The sequence below is a fragment of the Hemibagrus wyckioides genome, linkage group LG25, assembly GCF_019097595.1.
Source record: "Hemibagrus wyckioides isolate EC202008001 linkage group LG25, SWU_Hwy_1.0, whole genome shotgun sequence".
Taxonomy (NCBI): domain Eukaryota; kingdom Metazoa; phylum Chordata; class Actinopteri; order Siluriformes; family Bagridae; genus Hemibagrus; species Hemibagrus wyckioides.
This window is the reverse complement of record NC_080734.1, coordinates 8,148,520-8,169,225: the sequence shown is the minus strand read 5'-3', so window position 1 is coordinate 8,169,225 and position 20,706 is coordinate 8,148,520. Positions and strand designations below refer to the sequence as shown.

At 37.5% G+C, this 20,706-nt stretch overlaps 1 protein-coding gene across 1 annotated transcript in view; it reads left to right on the top strand.

Moving 5' to 3' along the window:
- cfap61 (cilia and flagella associated protein 61) overlaps positions 1-20,706 on the top strand; it is a 38,909-nt gene that overhangs the window by 7,561 nt on the left and 10,642 nt on the right. The window contains exons 8-19 of the mRNA XM_058379670.1: positions 1,202-1,411; positions 2,720-2,832; positions 4,634-4,673; positions 5,638-5,771; positions 5,992-6,103; positions 6,205-6,273; positions 6,975-7,181; positions 7,562-7,690; positions 13,510-13,637; positions 18,925-19,017; positions 19,607-19,775; positions 20,009-20,183. Of these exons, the coding sequence (XP_058235653.1) occupies positions 1,202-1,411; positions 2,720-2,832; positions 4,634-4,673; positions 5,638-5,771; positions 5,992-6,103; positions 6,205-6,273; positions 6,975-7,181; positions 7,562-7,690; positions 13,510-13,637; positions 18,925-19,017; positions 19,607-19,775; positions 20,009-20,183 (1,579 nt within the window). The remainder of the gene's footprint in view (positions 1-1,201; positions 1,412-2,719; positions 2,833-4,633; positions 4,674-5,637; positions 5,772-5,991; positions 6,104-6,204; positions 6,274-6,974; positions 7,182-7,561; positions 7,691-13,509; positions 13,638-18,924; positions 19,018-19,606; positions 19,776-20,008; positions 20,184-20,706) is intronic.

The window sequence follows — 20,706 nt, the reverse complement described above, 5'->3', positions numbered from 1 at the left end:
ATTCAATTTTATTTGTATAGCGCTTTTAACAATGGACGTTGTCTCAAAGCATCTTCATAGAACATAAGAAATCTAGTATAAAAAGTTCAAGATTATTATTAGACTCATATTTAAATTTATTTTATATGATTTATGTATTGACTGTGGCAAGGAAAAACTCCCTTAGGTGGTAGGAGAAAGAAACCTTGAGAGGAACCAGACTCAAAAGGGAAACCTCATCCGCATTTGGGTGACACCAGAGAGTGTGATTATGAATAATGTCCTTTTTACAGTCATATACCGACAGTTGGAGTTGTGTTAAATTATGTTGCTACTTCATCTAAAATGTATGCAGTTAGGGCGTAACCAGATGTTCCATGTATAAATGTCAAAAACCTGTGTGTGTGTGTGTGTGTGTGTTTGGTGAGAGGAGGGGAGTATGGTGTCGTGCTTCCCTCAGGAACACCACAATGTCCCCCTCCTTTCATACTGACATGTGTTCATAGCAGCATATGGCAGATGAGAGCGAACGGCCAGCCAAGACATGCTCGCACTCAGCACGCTGAGGCCAGACATCTGTAGCATTTCTGCAGTTTTGTGTTTGCATGTCGTCTCTCTCTCTGTCTCTCTCTCTCTCTCTCTCTCTCTCTCGCTCTCTCTCTCTCTCCACACACACAGCAATCTGCTCCACATCGCCTAACACTGTTATGAAAGTGACACTCCAGAGAATGTCATAAATTATTCACAGGGCTTTTTGTTGTTTTTCCGCACTAAAGCTTTTTAAATATTGCATTCCATTCCAACCGCACAGAACATACTGTTCCTTTTTTTATGAAAGGGTCAGCACTAAAAGTAAATAAGGTAAAGGGCAAAGTAAACTGTACCTTTCGAAGGGGGAGTTCAAATTTTTCATCTCTATTAATGACAAGTGTAGGTTACTCTTTAAAGAAAAGAGGAAGACAGAAAAGAAAGAAAAAGAAAAACCAACCATCAGTTGGTCAGTAGTTATAAGTAAAAATCTAACAAGCAAAGAAATAAAGATCTCCAAAATGAAGGAAGGAAGATGGATGGATGGATGGATGAATGGATGGATGTAAAACTTACAAGAGATAATGAAAAAGTATGCCAGAAAAAGAAAAGAAAAGAAATTAAACAAGTGACAATAGTACAATATTATGAAAAATACACCTTCTTGTCATGTGTGTTTTGTGTGTGTGTTCAGAATGATGGCTTTGCCGTTGGCTTTATCATTGTCTCTGGTAAATTTGACCTGCTGTTGCTGAACACGGAATACGAGCTCGGGCCGTTTGATGGACTGAAAAAGAAGAAAGCAGAAAAGCAAAGTGAGGATTTGGACCAATCACCGCAGACCGAGCCAACAGATGACATCAGTGATCCTCAGAAACCAAGCACAGAGTCTGAGGTCAAGGAGGTGAGTCACGCTGGAGTCACAGTTCAGCTCTGATTATTAGCGCTATTCAGAGCACAGAATTCAGCCAGCGTTTCATTATTAAATGACATTATCCACTTCATTCATGAAGTGGACCATTTCTGAACCATTTATCAATCCACCCACCCAGGAACACAGCTCCTGGTGCCAGCTGTATGCAGTCCAAAACAAAACCTGAAAGATTGGGCCAAAACTGGAGTTGTCTGTTTACACTTTTGTTGTCTTAACTTTTAGAAAAAAATGTTTCACTGTAATAATGATTAAAGCCTGACACTCTGAGTGAATGCCAAGCTTCACTCAAGCTGTTGGACAACTGTATGCCATAGCTACATGAACATAATTCTGTTCATTTACCTGATGTTAAAATGTCTGAGATGTTCCTGCACCTCATTCACAACTGACCCTTTAGTCATTTTCTTCCTTTTCACATTTTTCTGTTTAGGAGTAAACAGACTTTAAACTCATGCTCTTCGGGATACACCCAAAAGGGAAACACTTCATTTCAGGAAAGCTTGCTGTTTTCAGATGTGCAATATACATGGAATTGTATACAATATACGTGGAAGCTCGGTATATGAATGCCCTCCCTTATGAATATTTGCTTTAAGAATCGAAATTTTGTAAGAAATTTGCATCAGTATACGAAGCATTTTCGTCAAGCATACGAATCGAACCTAACGGTGGCTTAGTTGTGTGTACATTGTACTTGTTTGCATCAGTGGAAAGCCAGCCGAAGCCAACCGAAGCGAGTTTACAAATTTTTCAGTCAGCTGTTTCTAAAAAGTCAACCCGCTATACCAACCAAAAGCTACGTGATTTTTTGCGTGTTTTTGTTGACAGATTGCTGGCCTGGTTGGTCTGTTCTATTTTCAGCCCACGCTTTGTGGCATGACTTCCTGTGAGGACCCTTGACCCTTGGAAATTGATATGCTGAGGTTCCACTGGAATAACAGAAATTTGCCACGAAAACCCAGAGTATAGTGTAATTATCAGTAACGATCATGACTGCACCACTTACAAATGCTTATTGTTATTAATTATAAGGTCTGATTTGAGTAAAGCTCTAATTGAAAGATTGCACATCTGAAAGATTGACTAAATCTCTTTACAAACGAGGCAAATTAATCAGTAGGTTCGCAGGTTATGTAACATTTATTTCCACTGTGGAGAAAAACCATCAGGAAGTGTAAATACAATATGAATAAACTGCAATACGCCTATGCACCCATACATCCTGTGACTAACGCTACTGTTTTTAATTAGTGGCATTTTGTGTGTTTTTTTTATCAGACAGAGTACATTAGAGCTCATACTACAGACAACAGAGGAAACAGCACAGCCTCAGAAGCAGAAGATAATGCTTTCTTGATCCAAATACAGATAGAAAAGAGGTTTGAAACGAGGTACGTTCAACTGCACTTTATTCATCACTCATAGCTTTGCTAAGCTAAATCCGCTATTAACTAACTGGAGCCTTATTGTGTTTGGTTGTGAAGTTTTCATATCATGTTCTGTTCAAGTAGATCTTTCTAAATCATTTCAGAGAGTGAAACAGGGTAAACTAAGACATGAACATTTCTTAAAATGTACATGCATTACTTCTGAATGTTTAACAATGGAATGAAACCTTATTTTACATCACAAAACTCTTGAGTGTGATGCTGATCTGTTGGTCTTAGGTTTATAGTAACAGCAAATTCACAGAAACCTATGTATTACATTTATGGCATTTGTCAGATGCCCTTATCCAGAGCAGCTTATATTTTATTAATGAGTACTTCACTGCAACTGAGTAATTGAGGGTTAAGGACCTTGCTCAAGGGCCCAACAGTGGCAGCTTGGTGGACCAAGCATCCAAGCTCCCAACCTTCCAATCAGTAGTCCAACACCTTAACCATAGCAGCCACCACATCCCTAAAGCTGATGGTCCACATAATTGAAGCCTAATTATATGTTTATTAAAAAGCAAAACAAGTAATTGGGTAAATGGTGAAGTTTTCTGTGAGAAGATTTTTATGTAGCATGTTTTAGAAGGAGTCTCCAGTGTCAGTGCTTTCTGACAGGTAAAACTGAATTTCACAGAATTTTAGAGAATTTCTGACATCAGGACATATTTTTACTTTGTGGTTTATACACCGATCAGGCGTAACATTATGACCACATACAGGTAAAGTCAATAGCACTGATTTATCTCCTCATCATGACACCTGCTAGTGGGAAAAGCAGGGAAAATGGGCAAGCGTAAGGATTTGAGCGAGTTTGACAAGGGATTTGGACAAAAGACATTGCTTATCACTGTTATAAATGATGACCGGAGGTAACTTATTCCATGGATGTTCCACAGCTTTAAACTGGCCTACAAATGGAGTAAGAAGTATTATGAGTTGTTCTATAACGAATAAAATATGTTAAATGTTGACAAAAACTCACTTCACCTTGGAGCTCAATGCACCACTTTGTCGTTAATTGTTGTTTCCTGTAAGCATGCCTTATGTTTTATTACTTAATTTATATCCGTATATAGAATACTAACCTATTTTATTAGTAGTATAAACCATATTGATGAAAAATGAAGGAACGGGGAATCCACTAACACCAGAATTTGGCTTCAGATTTACAGATGACAATCATTTTCTTCATTCCATCTTGCTACCCTGAGGGTCAATATGACCTGAATATTGTCAGATTAAATAAGCCAAGTATATAAAAGATCATGTAGGAAAAAATAGCATTTTAATATTATACTAGGCCACTGTGACCTAAACAGAGCATCTAAGGGGCGGTGAGTATTTTCCCGGGTGATGTAGTGTATGTGGATGGAAACTTTCCTGCCTTTGGCTCTGCTCCAGTGGCCTTTGCTTAAGATCTGTTGTGGTGTAAACGGGAGGTGGGGGTGTGGGGGGGGAGTCTGATTGCTCGTTGGCTCCTGCTGGGCACAGCTTTCTGCCGCTTTACTCCCCAGCTGTTGTGGAATATGGAGTCCGCTTGCTCCCCGCTGAGAGTGAGCATGTAATTAATGAGCCGAATGCTTAAAGTGACAGCGAGGCGAGAGGAGAGGGGTTGAGCGCACAGATTGGTTGGCCATAGACGCCGTACTTAGCGTCCAACATGGCAAATTTTCACTCTGCTCTCAACAAAGAGATGCTGTGCAATACAACTTTCAGCTCTTTTTTTCCTCCTCATTTGTTATTCATTCCCTCACAGGGCCGTCGATTGCTTGCCTTATGTTTTTCAACTTTTCCCGGTGAGTACACACTTCCATGAAGTATAACATGTTCCTACTTCATGAACAAGATCAAGTTCATAAGCCAGAAATATTTTGGGATTTCTGTAGAACAAAATGCAACAGCACCACCAATATTTCTAAGAAAGAGACACAGGCTGGTATGAAGAAGCAAGCATGGGGCTGATTTCTTTTTAGCCCAGACTGTAGATTCATGCAGCCTACATCAGTGCTACAGTCATGTCAGGTTTTTACATGGAGTGAAATGTCCCCTTGATTAGATCTCTATTTGCGATATATTTCAGCTTCTGCTTCACTGACACATGTATCACATGATCAGAGGTAATTGAGAAGCTGTACATGAAATACAGTCGTAGGTATAATGAACCACATAAATTACACCAAGAGACACACATACACACTATCACTGAATTAAAAGAGTCAGGACAGTCTGTTGCATTTGTTCTTTCCTACTGAGTAAATGATGAAACAGAAATGTGGATTCATTGTCCTTAACCCTTGTGTTACAGTATGTACACTCCTTGGTCCATTTGGTACTGTTCATGTCAAACTGACCCAGGACATTATTGGGTTTTTTAAAATTCCTTAACACATTGTCTTTATCTCAATCCTAATCAGTATAGATAACATTTGTAATAAAGGTTTGGTTTGCAATTTCTAGATCACATTTAACAATGAGAGTGTCATTTTTCTGGGATAAATTTATAATTTGGGTGACAAAATATTCTATAATAAAGACCTTGGTGGCATAAATCAAGAAAGAAAATCAGATAATTTCCAACATATGCAAAACACTTTTAGTAAAAATAATAGGCGTCAGTTTGAACCGAACACCACACAAGGGTTAAGTCACTGTGAAGTAAAATGTTTCATGTACCTCAAACACTGGGGGAATTATGTGTGTGGCTCAGCACTTTAGGTATCACTGTTTTATGGGATATTTCTGTTTGGTCTGGGAAATCAGGAGCGGGATTTCTGCATCATACTGGTGCATACGCTGGATCCGGATTCCCCTCTACTCCAGACCTTCGTCAGAGCTGTGCCACGTGACTACAGACACCGTGATCTTTACGTCCTCCACGGCGCAGGCCTTCTCAGGTAATCATCCCCAATTTTTCTTAGAAGAAATTAAGGATGGTAGATCTACTGTTGTCTTCTTCAGCAAATATATATATATTTTTATATATATGTTTCCATTTATACAGGTTTACATACAAAACACCGTTTCATTCATTTATCTCTATATTCCACAGATATTTTGCAGCACACTACGGGTGCACAAACGCAACCATATAGTAAAAGTTGTCATTTTTTGTAGGACACTAGAGGTGCGTGGTGTGGTTTCTGAAGATAAATCTGCAATTCAAGGGCTGGTTCCTCAGCACGAAGCCCTGATGGAGGACCTGGAGCTATTCTTTCATCGAGACCCAGTCTGTCTTGACTTACATGTGCACACATTTCTGCACAAAACTGAGATATACTGTACAATGCAACAAGATCTATATGAAAGCTTTTATTTTTTCATCCACAGGGAATTCAGGCATTTGTAGCACAGGTTGAAGGCCAGATCATCGGTGTATTGGTTATTAAAGACGAGCAGGTAATTAGATTTGCCCTGGAAAAGAAAACTAAATCAAAGACAGTTTATTGTACTGACCAATTATAAGGAGTGTCATTTAATGTTTTATAGCATATGAATAGAAATATGAATTAGTTTTGTTGTTGTTTTTAACCCTTAAAAGACCATGTCTTAAAAACACCATGTGATGGCGACCATGTCTTAAAAACATATGGATTTATCATCTAAATCTTAAAAATATACGGACTTATTTATTAATTAATGGGTGAAACAGCAAAACTTGAAATCCACCTGTAGTGTCATACTTTCTCAAAAAGTGCTTTGGGCTTCCGAACTAAAAAAATTTAAAACTCTAATCCAGCTATTGAGACAGCCATGAGAACAGAATTGTCTGTGATCTAGGTTTGAGGGATGGCATACTGTCTCTTAGTGCCACTAACCAAACGTTAATGTCTGTGAGTTCAAGTATGTGGAACGATTCAGATAATGCTGTGGTGCAGCATGAGCAGCAGTTTGGAAATATATATATTTGAAATATATTTCTCCTTCCTCCAAGACAGATCCGCCTTCGATCTCCCCATGATGTGGAGGGGAAAACTTATAACCAAGAAGGAGGAACTTATAACTAACTATATTTAACTAGCTTGTTTTTTTTTTTTATGTTTGGTAAAAGTGTTCTGTAAAGGCACCCACCATCCTCTCTTCTTCATTCTTTCCCTCAGGACATCGAGTACATCCGAGCCAATTATGACATAGAGAACTTTGTGTACTTCAGTCAGCATCAGCGTGAGGAACACGGGCGGCTGTGCCAGTTTACCCTGAACCCTATCTTCCAGCATTATGCCAAGCACTTCCTCAAGGAGGCATTGCGCCTCGCTCACAAATCATGCCTGTACTACCGCATCTACCCATCTTACCACAATGACAAGGTTGGTGCAGTGGTGTATTCCTTAAACATCTATCACTGTCCATCATTGTCTTTCTCTTCATTCACTCTCTCAGTGGTCATAAATGAGGTGTTGATGCAATGTTGTAGAGGTCATCATTCACACTTTTTTCTCTGAATTATGAGCCGGATTGAGGGATGATGAGGTGTAAATAGAATTATAGTAAACTAACAGGGAAAAAGGGAGAAAATGGAAAGAGCAAGGCAGTTCCTGGTAATACAGTATTCAGCAGGGCATACATCCTTTCACATGGTCTTCCTTCAAGACAATTTTGTGAAATTTTCTGCCATCACTATTTCACTATGCCTAACCTACTGTTTCACTGACAGCGGGGTGCTTTTTGCTTTCCATTGTTTTTGCAGAGTGTCTGTGCCCATTCCCTGACAGCAGTGCTGAGCTGTACGGTGCCAGTGCATCCACGATGCCAGATCATCTACCCGCTGGAGGAATTGGGCGTCAATGCACCTTCCAGTCTCATCACCACAGAGCAGGTCAGATAGAGCAGCAGCATAGCCACACTATAGCATTCATTACAGTGATGCCTCATGGAGGTCAGAAAGAACCAGTGTACACATAGCACTGAGCATTTCACATCGATGGATGGATGGATGGATGGATGGATGGATGGATGCATGGAAGGATAAATGAATAAATGAATAAATGAATAAATGAATAAATGGATGCATGGAGGGGTGGTTGGATTCGTTGATTGATAAAGTAGTTAATTTGTCCCTGAGGAAAGTTGTTTAGTCTCAGCAGTGATAGATAGATAGATAGATAGATAGATAGATAGATAGATAGATAGATAGATAGATAGATAGATAGATAGATAGATAGATTTCCAAATTGAAGGTCATTGTCCATCAGTAAAAATCACCTAACCTCTCCCTGATTGAACAGTTCTAAAAGACTGTTTGGAAGATCTCAAATCCACCCTTTCAGAGATCTACCCAAAAAGACTGGTATCTGTTGCTGCTGCAAACTGAGTGGTGTATACTTTATTAGTAAGAAGCAGGGGTGAAAAATTAGGAAATCTTTGTTCTGTCAATTAAATTCTATCTTTTCTTTTTTTTTTTAATTCAACAACATCCATGTGGTATGTTGTTTGGTTCAGGACAAAAACCCCTATTTAAATCCTATTTAAAGTTTAATAAACATGACTCAAATGTAAAAATATTACAAGCGGATATATTCATGTTTTATCTGCAAAGCATAACACAATTCAGTATATCTGTAATAAAAGTGAGTTTTGCTGGACTTAGTTATACAAGCATTTAAGCCTACAACTTGCAAAACCTCCGAACTTTCTTCTAACTTTCTATTACAGCCTTATGCTTTTTTATGTTGATTTATGATCACATAGTTTTTTTTATCAGAACATCTCTTTTAATCATTATAAGTAAAAGTGTAAACTTTGACCTACAAGGCCAAGATGTCATGGGGAAAAAAAAAAATATTAAAAGCTTAGATTTAGGAGACGTTGCTGCTTTCCCGGTCAGCAGAGGACGCTGTTGAGCAATCTGACGTTACATATGTTTAATCAGTTCCTCACAAACCACCACTAAGTTGGAGAAAACCACGTGTTCTGATATGTCTATACAGTTAGAACAATTTACGTTGTAATTCATTTACAAAATTTGGTCTTTGGTTAGATAATAGATGACAATGATGAAATTTCTACGGAAGGCTAAATTAAAGTTTTTAATAAACACCTTTCCCAAACAGAATAATTCAGATTACATTATCGTCATTTCACTCTCAAGAATCCATTTGTTTTCTAATTTGTAAGCAGACACGTGATATACTGTAGCGCTGCACAATGAGCCATGTTTCGATCCTTAACATTTCCCCAGAAGTAATTAAGTACAATTGAGGATTTTTTTGGGATGTGTTGTTCATTCAGATATATTCAACTACGTTGTGTTGAGTTATGGTCACTACCCCAGAGAATGATAATGAGCGCATTAATATAAACCTGTGATTTGAGTTACAGCTGGCACTATTGTCAAAGCTGCTGTTATGGAGCACTAACTGTCTGACCAATCACAGCATCTGAGCACTGACCACTTTCCATTCTCTGCTTCCCAAACCTGCTGAGATTTCACACATGGGAGCTCTCCCATATATTCCCAGCACTGAGCCATTTTTGCAGACAAACTGTTCAGCTATTAGGCACATTGATTTATTGAAGAAGCATTTTAGATCGTTTATCCTTGAGCTTTTCACACATAAAACCTAAATCAGATCCACTGTAAAGATGAAGTGTGGACGTGTTTTGTATTGTATTAAGACCAGTTCTCCCAGTTGTATTACTTCAATTCAATTCAGTTCAAATCAATTTTATTAGTAAAGCACTTTTAACACTGGACATTGTCACAAAGCAGCATTACAGGAATATAAAAATTCCTTGAAATTAAATTTAAATTAGTATTAAAATTGAAATTAGCCCTTAGTTTTCATTACTTATGTTTAACTTACATTTTATTATATTCATGCAAAACATCTGTACTCAGGAATATAAAAATTTAGAATATTAATTATACAATTTCAAATGCTATTAAATTAAATTTAAAATAAGTGTAACTTAGTATTAGATTTAAGTTGACATCACTCGTTTTTACTCTTTAAAAAACTGAACACTTAACAAATTTAAGTTAGCAGTAAATTATATTTATAACTACAATGACAATAATATAAATTATTAATAATTTATATTAATACGTTTAATGGACACTATGTTAAATAACTTTGATAGGAGAAATGTTAGAAAATATTAAAATAGTACATTCAAGGACCCCTGCATATATGGTGCACGATATTTAGCACAAAGGCAAAGCTTATAGACATTAGAGGAGGTACAATAGGACTAGCATTATTTATTTATTTTATTTTATTTATTTTTTTAAGTTAGGAATGGAGAATTATATGAAATTAATTGTCAATTTAAACTGATATAGAGTAGAGTAGAATGGAGTACTTTAATAATCCGCAAAGGGAAATTTGTTAAAAGTTTAAAACTTTTATAGTGCAATAAACATTGCCCAAATTTCAATATCATGTATTATGTCAATTACAGTTATGATTTTCAGTAGCTATTATTGTTCAGTCCTGACATATGGAAAACTGTCACATTCTGCTAGACAGTTATTATATTATGAATTTTTCATACTGTTTCATACCTGCTTATAACCGTGTTTGGGAAACCGTTTTGCCAGGGGTTATTTAATGGTGCAGGTTAATGGAGCAGATGGCCTCAGCGACAGATGGAAGTGGGAAATGTTTACCGCTGGTGTTTAACAGGTAAAGCAGTGTTCTTATCCATGCTGCATCAGCTGCCCCACCTGCGCATGTTTACCTGCAACCCAGTCTGATGTGTGTGTGTGTGTGTGTGTGTGTGTGTGTGTAGATATATATATATATATATACAGAGAGAGAGATTGTGTACTATATATGAATGATGCTGCCTTATCAGTGCTACTATTCTCCAAAAAATTAAACCCAAATTCAAATTTCAGGTTTCCTAAAAGCAACAGCAGCTGAATTATGTATCATTAAAAATACCTATTGAGAATACCCTTTCTGTGCTACACTAGCTTATTTCAATACCTCATTTAATTACTGACCTAACCTGCATTTTATCTACAATAGATTTAAAAAAAAAGTCCACACACCCCTGTTAAATTGGCAGGTTTTTGTGACGCAAAAAAGAGAAAGCATTTTCCATTTCCCTATAACTAATAAAATTAAAAAAATACAATCGACTGCTTAAAGGAATGATTTAGCCTCAAAAGAATTACATTTTCTACATGTAATTGTCAGACTTGCACAAGAAATACAAAGCTAATGTAGCAAAAAGGAAATTGTATAGCCTCCAGTTGAGCATGTAGAGTTTGGTGTTAGTTATCAGACCTAGGCCCGAGGTTTGAAGGCAGAATTGTGAGAATGTCCTTTTCATTTTTTTTATTCATTTGATTTTTTAAACTTTCTTTCTTTCTTTCTTTCTTTCTTTCTTTCTTTCTTTCTTTCTTTCTTTCTTTCTTTCTTTCTTTCTTTCTTTCTTTCTTTCTTTCTGTCTGAACCTTTTGATTCTTAGCAGCATAAGCTTCACAGGTCTATTGCATAGTAAAGAATCAAGATTTTGAATCAAAACAAACATATTTGTGTACTTTTCTGTGTTTTTGGACTAAAATATTCCTTTTAAAAAAGAGTATAGAGTGTAGTTTTTTCCAACAAGCGCATAAATTCCAAAGTACAGTTATACAAAAACTCAGAGGCAGGTTATGACCAGGTGTGCTACCCTGCATGTGTGTGTGTGTGTGTGCAATGACAAGGTGCATTAGCAGCTCCAAACAAGCTGCCACTGCTCTTCCACACTCTATCTCCATTAGAAAGCTCCATTTGGTAGCGCAGCAACCGTGGTGTCCAGGCAGCGGCCGAGATAAGAGCACGCCTGCTGGCTTAGCGTTCAGTAAAGCCCTGCGTCCCGCACGCACACGGATTAATCAGGTTTAAAACACCTGTTCACTTTCTTTGTCAACAGCAGATCGTGTTACGGTTTGCCATTATGCCCCATGCTGCTCCTGCATGTCCATGAGGGGACGAAGGGCAGGCTGCTGCACCTGCTTCTCTCTGTACCTGCAGAACACGTACAGTTCCATGTCATCCAGGTTAAGTCAAGATGAATGACCTTTAAGGGATCTGAAATTTAAATTGTTATAAGTCCATGCAGCAGATAATCCACCACTAGGTGTACAGGCACATTTGGGAAGCATAAGGAAAGGCTTTATTTTTACTACTTCACAGTTTGATAGATTATTTTTACATGACTGCATGTCCCCAGTGCTTTATTTCTCTTACACCACAGTGTTTGGCCATCATTTTTTTTTAACTTAATAATAGAAACCACAGTTTCTATCCATTTATTGTTACATTTAATGTTATGAAACGTCTGTGTCTTTTCTCACTTTTCAAAGTAATTAGGCAAAAACAAAAATGGGGCTTTTTTCATTGTACTGAGAACCTGGAAAGCACAAAGTTATCTATTCTGAAAATTCTTCTTCTGTGGTGGAAAACATACTAATCATTTAAAGGCGCTGACACTGGAGCCTTCATCTATAACCATTTAAATGTCCCTTTCCTAATAGAAAACTTCACCTTGCTATATAACATGGTTTTCTTAATCAGTTTATTAGTATAGTAATAGCCCATCACCATTAAACGCTCCTATCTGATTGGTCAGAAGGTGTGCTTGGATAGTCTCAGACATGAACAAATTTTCAATAATTCATTTTCATAAGCAATTTATTTTTATTAGCAGCCATTAATCTAAAGGATATTAGCCTACGATAGCTTAAAACTAATGAATATCCCTAAATGAATATACATGACTAAAAAGTAATGTTTTTTGCAATAAATAAAACCGATTCAAAAATGTCAAAGGGGAAACTTTTGTAGGAGAAAAAATCAATATATTATATATGTAACATAGTGGGTGTGTTTACAGTGTTTCAACTCTTAGATGATCAGAAAAGTGATTTCAGACAAGGTTAACCTTGTGGGTTTTATTTTTCACTTCAGTTAGGCATTTCATAAAGCCCTTGAAACTCACTCATTGATTATGGGATTTTGCAGAGGAATAAGAGGGTCAAATACTGACGAGTGTGCAATCAGCTACATTGCCTTATGTTGTGATGAAAAATTGTCATCGTCTGTTTTAGTACGTTTCTCTCTCTTCTCTGCACCCATCCTCAATCAGACAAGGTGTACTACAGGAGCAATCCTTCAAATTATCCTTGCTTAAGGACCAATTAGAGCCGGAGATTAGGGATGGAAATGATTGGGAGGGTTTGACAGTTCAAATGGATTCAAATGCCACTGGCGTATTGTACATGTTAAATCTTTACAAATGTTAGAAGAAAAGCAGAACGAGTGAGTAGTCTACATCAGAAAAGCATAACAATTTTTCCTCCATTTTTATTACCAGCGTGGACCTTTTGAAGCATTAGGGAATTTCAATTTATTACATTTGACAGCTTCTTACTTTTTTGGTGTGTAAGTGCTTTGCGAAATGCACGGTATGGACTGGTCCATTCCATTAGACCATTATCATTAGGGACTGGGAGACTCTCACAAAATGTGTGCAGGTAATCAGTATAGCTTTTAAGAATGCAGTAATTTCCCTTAGCTGGAATTTGTTGGTTAAGTGAAAGATGGACCATTGCGGCAATTTAGCTGGCCTTGTTATGCATATGTGCCTTAATAGAGCTGTCACACATGTAGGCTGCTTCTTACTCCCGTCTGTCTTCACCAGGTCCCCTATGCACTGAATCACATTAACCGGAAGCTCACGATGGAGAACAAAGTTAACATCAATGCCAAGATTGTGGTGGTAGGAGCCTCGGACACGGGCTTGGCCTTTCTGGAAGCGCTAACATTCTGGTAAGGATGGTTCATAATGAATCAGACAAATCACTGAGGCTCTGCATCAAATCTACAAGTTTATAGAAATTTAAATATGAAACCTAAATCCACACATAAACGCAGCTATATATTATACAAAACTATACAGTTTTCAAGATTTTCGAGAAGTGTTATAAATACATATCTGCTGTATTTTGCTGTTTTCAGATCTGTTATGCACTTTTAGCCATTTGTAATAGACAAGAGTGTCAGATACTTTATCATTAAGTCTACTTAAGATACCGAACAGCTCAAGTGCATTGTGGCAGGTCTGTGTTACCTTTACTTGCGGGCAACACCAATCTCATAGCTCTAGACACCAAACATGTCATAAATTGATTGAAATCAGGCTTTATCTCTTTTCCTTATTTATTTATTTTTTTGCCTGAGCTGTCATTTTAAGCAGACACCCCACTTCAATCAAAAAGAAACAAATAATGCTAAAGCCCTCAAGAGCATTCATTATTTTCATCAGAAAGACTAACAGCAAGGTTTTTGTGAGAGGAGAGAAAACAGCATAGCATGTCATCTTTGGGGTGATTATAATTAGTGGAAGTGACTCCAGGGATTTGGGACAGACATTGATTGCCTGAAATATGAGCTTAGAGGCTTATACGCTAATACTCATCTCAACATGGCTTTTTCACCAAGGCAATTAGTGCCTCTGTCATGCTCCGAGATTGAGTTGTATTTGTACTTCAAAGCCCGTGATTGTATGCTTGAAGCCTGTGATTAATTTTTTTCATAGCTTTAACGGTTCGTATTGCACAGCAGTGACAAGGTATGCTGTGTATTGTCCATTTATTGAAAGATTCCAATCTAGGGACATTTTTATAGGACAGTCATATAAATGCTTCATGTTTGCACACAACGTTCAGCCAAACAAAAGGTGCATTTTAGAGCCGTTATCGTTTCCCTAAAAGCAGATAACTACCTGGCAACAAGAGGTCAGCTTGAATGTGTGTGTCTCTATGTGTGTGTGTGTGTGTGTGTTCCCATGTTAACTCTTGCGGCATTGGCAGGCTCAGTGGGCATGCAGCTGCTTGAGGTTGGCAGCTTTCGCACGGGCGCTAGCCCTTTAATTAGCCGCTCCACTGTTCTCCTGTCAGGCGATCGGTGTTTGCTGTCACTAATGACTTGACTAATGAGGCAGTTAGTGTCCACTAAAAGTGATGGCGGCTCGGGACGTGTAAGCGACGGGGGTGGCCGAGCTCTTATCTCCTAAACCCAAAGCTTCATCCCCCTCACTCCCCCTTGTCCCCTCCTCTCCATCAGTCACTATGAAGGGGTCATGAGCAGTAGCAGCAGGGACAGATAAAGATTCATGGGTTCCCCTGCTTGTCCTCTGAGCCCCGGAGGTCTGAGCTCGGCCACAATGGTGGCCTGTGTGTCACTGATAAGATGGAAAAAAAAAACACAGGATGGTATTGTGCCGAGGAGCAGTGACTGTAATGCTTCTGCCCTTCAGCTTTACAGCCAGGACTGAGATTAACACAGCAAAGCCATTGCTCATTTTTTGAACTTTTGTTGTTTTTCTTTTTTCATTTTTTGCTATTGAAGGAGTATTGACACATTAATATGATACAAAAAATGGAACCAACTGAATGTCAAATAAGGTTTTCAGACAACTCTTTTGAAATGCCAAGCTCTATGTCACATTACCTTAAATTCATTCTTTATTAACCACTTGGGGATGGATTCAGAGTCTGAAGCATAAAGGGGGAATTCACCTTGTGAAGGGGACACCCTCCTAGTTCAGGTACACAAGTTTTCATAATCTCATTCACAACCCTGAGAAACCAGTTCAATTTTTTTTTGGAAACCCACATGGACATGTGAAGAACACACTCAGGATCAAACTCAGGACCTTGGAGCTATGAGGCAGAAACACAACCTGCTGTAGCACTATGCTGCCTGCATGGAAAACAATGACCTTGACTTTTCCTGACTTTGGTCTGAATCCTCAAAGCCCAGCATAAATTCTTTGCTTGTAGTTTTTTCATCAACAACATGGCTTTTGTTTTCTTGTTCTTATTATCATTTGTTTAATTGAGGTTTTATTTGTTTAAGTGTGCAACATTGTAAATCAGGGGATTTCTCAAGACTGAAGTCAAGATAAAATTTTTTGTATTGACCTGAACTTATCTTAGGTTTATTTGCATTTGAACGTGTTTTAGTCTTTTGGGCATTGCTCTTGCTTTATATGATCTTGGTTTTGACCCACAGTATGCAATAATAATAATAATAATAATAATAATAATATAATAAAATAAAATAAATAAATAAGAATGATTTTGTAATAAAGAAAATTTGACAAGAAATAATGTCTTCGTTTACACAACATAATCTAATTATTGGTTTAATGCATGAATGGAGCCAATTGAATTAAAAGCTTGGCTGAAGTTTTCACTCTTGATCTCGACACAGTCTTCCATTTGGAATTGATCCTGACTTCCTCAACCCTATTAAGACCCACTCTTGACTCGATCTCAGCTAGTCCTGGTCTTTGTCTTGGATTTGACATTTTTAAGTACAGCCCTACATTTACCTAAAAGGTGTATCACCATGTAGCATTAAACAGATAGCTGGCAGGATTAGATCTAATGCAGGGGTGTCCGATCTTATCAGCAAAGAACTGGTGTGTATGCGGATGTTCATTTCAATCAAGCAGGAGCCATACTTTCCACAACCAATCAGGTGTGGCTCCTGTTTGATTGGACTTAAAACCTGAACCCAAACTGCAAATTAGACTTTTATGTTTACATCCACAACATTTTACTGTCCCTTGTCAAGTTGTACCGTCTTGCACTCTTTACACACTTGCATTTTCTGTATTGCTTCCTGTAATTTTCCTGGAGGAACGTTGTTTCATTTTACTGCACTAGTTGTTTACAGTTGAAATGACCATAGTATCTTGACTTGATCTGAAGATCAGACATCCTGGTCTACTGAAAGGAAAGATGAAACTTGACCTAGTTCAATCACAGGCACTCATAAATAAGACTGAGATATAGTATAAGTAATAGAGAATACCAAGTAATCTTATTCTCTGAGCAGTTTATGTTGCACTTAGTAAATTACATATTAATAAAAATAGGATTCACTGATGTCAAAAATATAATCTATAAGTAACTAATCAGATTACATTCATTTTAATGTGCCCTTCTTTGATTAGTACTTGACTTTTGTAATTAGATTATATAATCCAGATTACATGTAATCTTTAACCAAGCTGGTGCATTAACATCTAAGGTTGTTTCTCCACATAAAAAACAAGGCAACAAAAAAACCCCCTGAAAAACACAGTCTACTTCCAATTCATTTTCCACCACTCGCGATTCATATTAACTCACACACAAATTAATGAAATGAATTCATAATTCATTCACACTTCACTTGCATGAAGTGTTGTTATTATTTTTATGTTGAGGAAAAAAGAAAAGTGTTAAGCAGGTAGTCTTCCAAGATATGAGAAGGAAGGAAAGAAAAAAAGTACATTCATATTCATAAATCAAGGTGACAGTCATGTTCTTTTCGGTATCTAAAAATGGCAGGAAAGGTAGGAAAAAAATAACAGAGGAAAGGGAGGTCCTACTTTAAATTAATGTTTAGCAAAAAGGTAACATTCGTTATTCAGTTATGTTGATTGCTTATCTGGGCCTGCGTAAGATAGGGATTGTAGTTCAAAACTGTTCATGTACCTTTAGTCATAGTCTTGAGGCAAATAATAAAATTGCGGCTTCAGTATAGCGGTGCCAAAGGTTCGAGTACCGGCAACAAAAAAGTCCTTTACACAGTACATAATATTGGTGTATATTTAGTGTTTTTCTGTTAGCAGACATGATGTGTGGGGGTGTGTTTAATTCTCCAGATGGAACAGAAAACATACTTACTCCTAGACAATAAACAGAACTGTTTAACATGGTGTTTGGGTTTGTTATTACTTTGAAGTGCCAAAGTACAAAGCTTTGTAATGAACAACATCAGACATCCAAATGGCATCATGTATTTCCAGACACAATAACTGTATGTTTTGATGGACATTGCCCCCATACATCAAATAAGACTATAGTTCTGGTGTACTGTCTTCCTGTCTTTCCCAATCGCTCAGAAATTATCTAATCCAGAGCAGAGGTCTGAGAGCAAAGTGTTCCTGTGTCCACTTTTTGTGTCTCAGATCAACACTGACGATCTCCAGGCCTGCAGAGCCGCACACACACACTGCGATAATGTCGCTCTTGCACACACACAACAGGCCATTTACATGACAAGGGACCTTTTTACACTCCTGAGGGTAAACGCGGCCTCAGGGAGGGGGACAAAACACGCAGCGGAGAGTAAAAAAAAAAAAGAGAAAACAAAGGAAGGGCTTTTACCGTGATGCTTGGTGAAGAAAGCACTTTAATGTATGCCAATGCAGCAGGGGAAATGGAGGGATGTCAGTAGTGGACTGCATCTGCCCCTCTAGCATTCACAGAATAACCTCACACACCCCACAGCCTTTTGTTCCACCTCTAATGGTGTGCGGTTATCACTGCTGTCCTCATGCTCATGTCCCTGCTTTCAGTGGCATTCTTCATGGAGGAAAAAAAAAAGCAGAAAGGCTGATTACCGTAAATGGACAAAATCCACTTTACAAATACATCTTCATTTACGAGGCATCTATATGAAAGCATTATATTCAACAAAGCACAGTGCAGGGTCAGGCCTTCTTTTTTATTCGTTCGTAGTGAAAACAGATGGTATTTCAGTCACAAAAATAGTTCTGCAGTCTGGTGAGAATGCAAACAAAGGTAAAAAGGTAATGTTTTACTTTACAGGCCACATATTAATTCGATTATTTTTTTCTGCTGTTAGTAAGTAGTTGTCATGTCATTAAACAAAAACGATATACAATAGCCAGGTAACCATTTCCTTTAGATTTTACAGTAAATTACTGACAATTAAATTATAAGCAGGGATTAGAAATGTTACTGGGAACAGAAATGAAAAAGACATGAACAAAATCGCTCTAAATTGTTCCAGGCTAAAAATGTTATTTTAAAAAGTGCTTTATGAGTTAATAGCATTATTTTTTTATTCAATGATTTTAATAAAGTACAGCCTTGCAAAAAAAAAAAAGATTCAGCGACTAGTTAAAAGTATATGAAAAACAAAATCAAAACTAAACCAATTCCCCTTTACCCCAAATGTAGTCAACCAGCCCACACTGTTGGGTGGTTCAATATCTGCCCCAAATTACATTTCCATGTGTTCCTCATTGCAGCCCTCACCTGCAGTTCAACAACCTGACTCTCATCTCTCCTCATGGCTTACCTAAACACCTCAGCACTGACAACATGAGCTTTCTAGCTACAAGGTAAGCTTAATTAGCTAGAACATAATTACACAGAAAAAGCTTATCAAAAATCTCTTGATCTTATGTGTCTGGGATAAGATTTTTATTACCATTTAATTTCATTATGTGGATTTTAGGATTTTACTGGCACAAAATCTTTCATGGCCAGTGTTATTTTATTTTATTTTATTTTATTTTATTTTATTTTATTTTATTTTATTTTATTTTATTTTATTTTATTTTATTTTATTTTATTTTTAAGGAGTCATCAATTGGCCATTGGAAACAGTCATCAATTGGCCATGTCTAATGAAATTTTATTACTTCACTCCTTTCAACACATTGCCAGTCAGTGCTGTATTTAAGAAGTTGAGGACCTTTGTCTTTAATTATCTGACTTTTTTTAGAAAGTAATGTTCCTAGTCACTACATTTCTTCCTTCCCAGATCCTCATTCCTAGCCCTCTGCATTCCTGCCATTTTTTTTGTTTTCCGTCTGTCCTTTTGGATATGATCATAAATACAATTTGTTTGCCTGACTTATGAATTTGACTATTCATGCAGTGTAAATAAGGAGCAATAAGAAAGGCTTAGTTGTGACTTCTCTGCAGTCATTGCTACAGCAAGCGAGATCATGCTCAGCTCTCATTGCACTCCTGGGTCAATGTGATAAAGGGCAAGATGACAGCTATAGACAGGAGAATGACATGTGTACAAGTCAACGGAGATCACCGCGTTCCCTATGATCATCTCATCCTCTGCACTGGGCAGCAATACCAGGTGACAGATAGTATGACCAAACTGTATTCACACAGTGTTAATACAAATGGCAGATTAGTCTCCATAGATTTATAACATATTAATACTTATTAATATAAACCCATCATTTCAATTATCAGCACATTAAGAAGGATTTATTTAAAAAACCTGAGCTTCATAAAAAAGCAGATTGAGTTTGATTAAACAAATTAAATATTCAAATTATATTTAAATTATTTATATATTTTTGTTAGATGCTTTGTCCTACTGGAGTAGACATCACTACATGGTCCTCCACCAGCTCTGTGCCAGAGCAACACAAAAGCAGATATACCGGTCACATCCCCTCCAACCTCTTTACTCTGAATGACCAGCAGGACTGCACTCAGGCCTACCACTGGCTTATGGAGAACTTTGTCCAGCAAGAAGGTAAGTTAGCATTCTGTGACTCTAATCCATGGCCCATGTGTGTGTCAGAGAGGTCTGAAAATGTATCCTAAGATACATTGTGTCATTGAAGCTGATTCAGGATCAGTATTTACTTCTAATTTACGATTGCTCCATTATACCTACATGGACTCCTGCTCTAACTGCTAGGCTGTAATGACGAGCTAATTAGTCAGAGTGAAATCTTTCATCTGTCAGATGTGGGTCGGCCTCCTTCATCTATTTAGGGGATGATATTAATATCAGGAGGGCTTTAGAATTAATCTTACTCTGTGAAGAGAGCGAGGAGAGAGCCAGTGATACAAACAATGTCTGATTGGGCCTATTATATTTACTAATGACAGGATCCTCTAATAATCTTGGAAGTAGCACAATTATGAGTGAGTGCAAATTATGCCATCCCAATGCAAACAGTATCAGCTTGACATGATGGATGTTTGCATTTGTTTTGTCGGACACTGCTTTTGAATTATAATTTATTTGTTCTAATTAAAATATATATAGG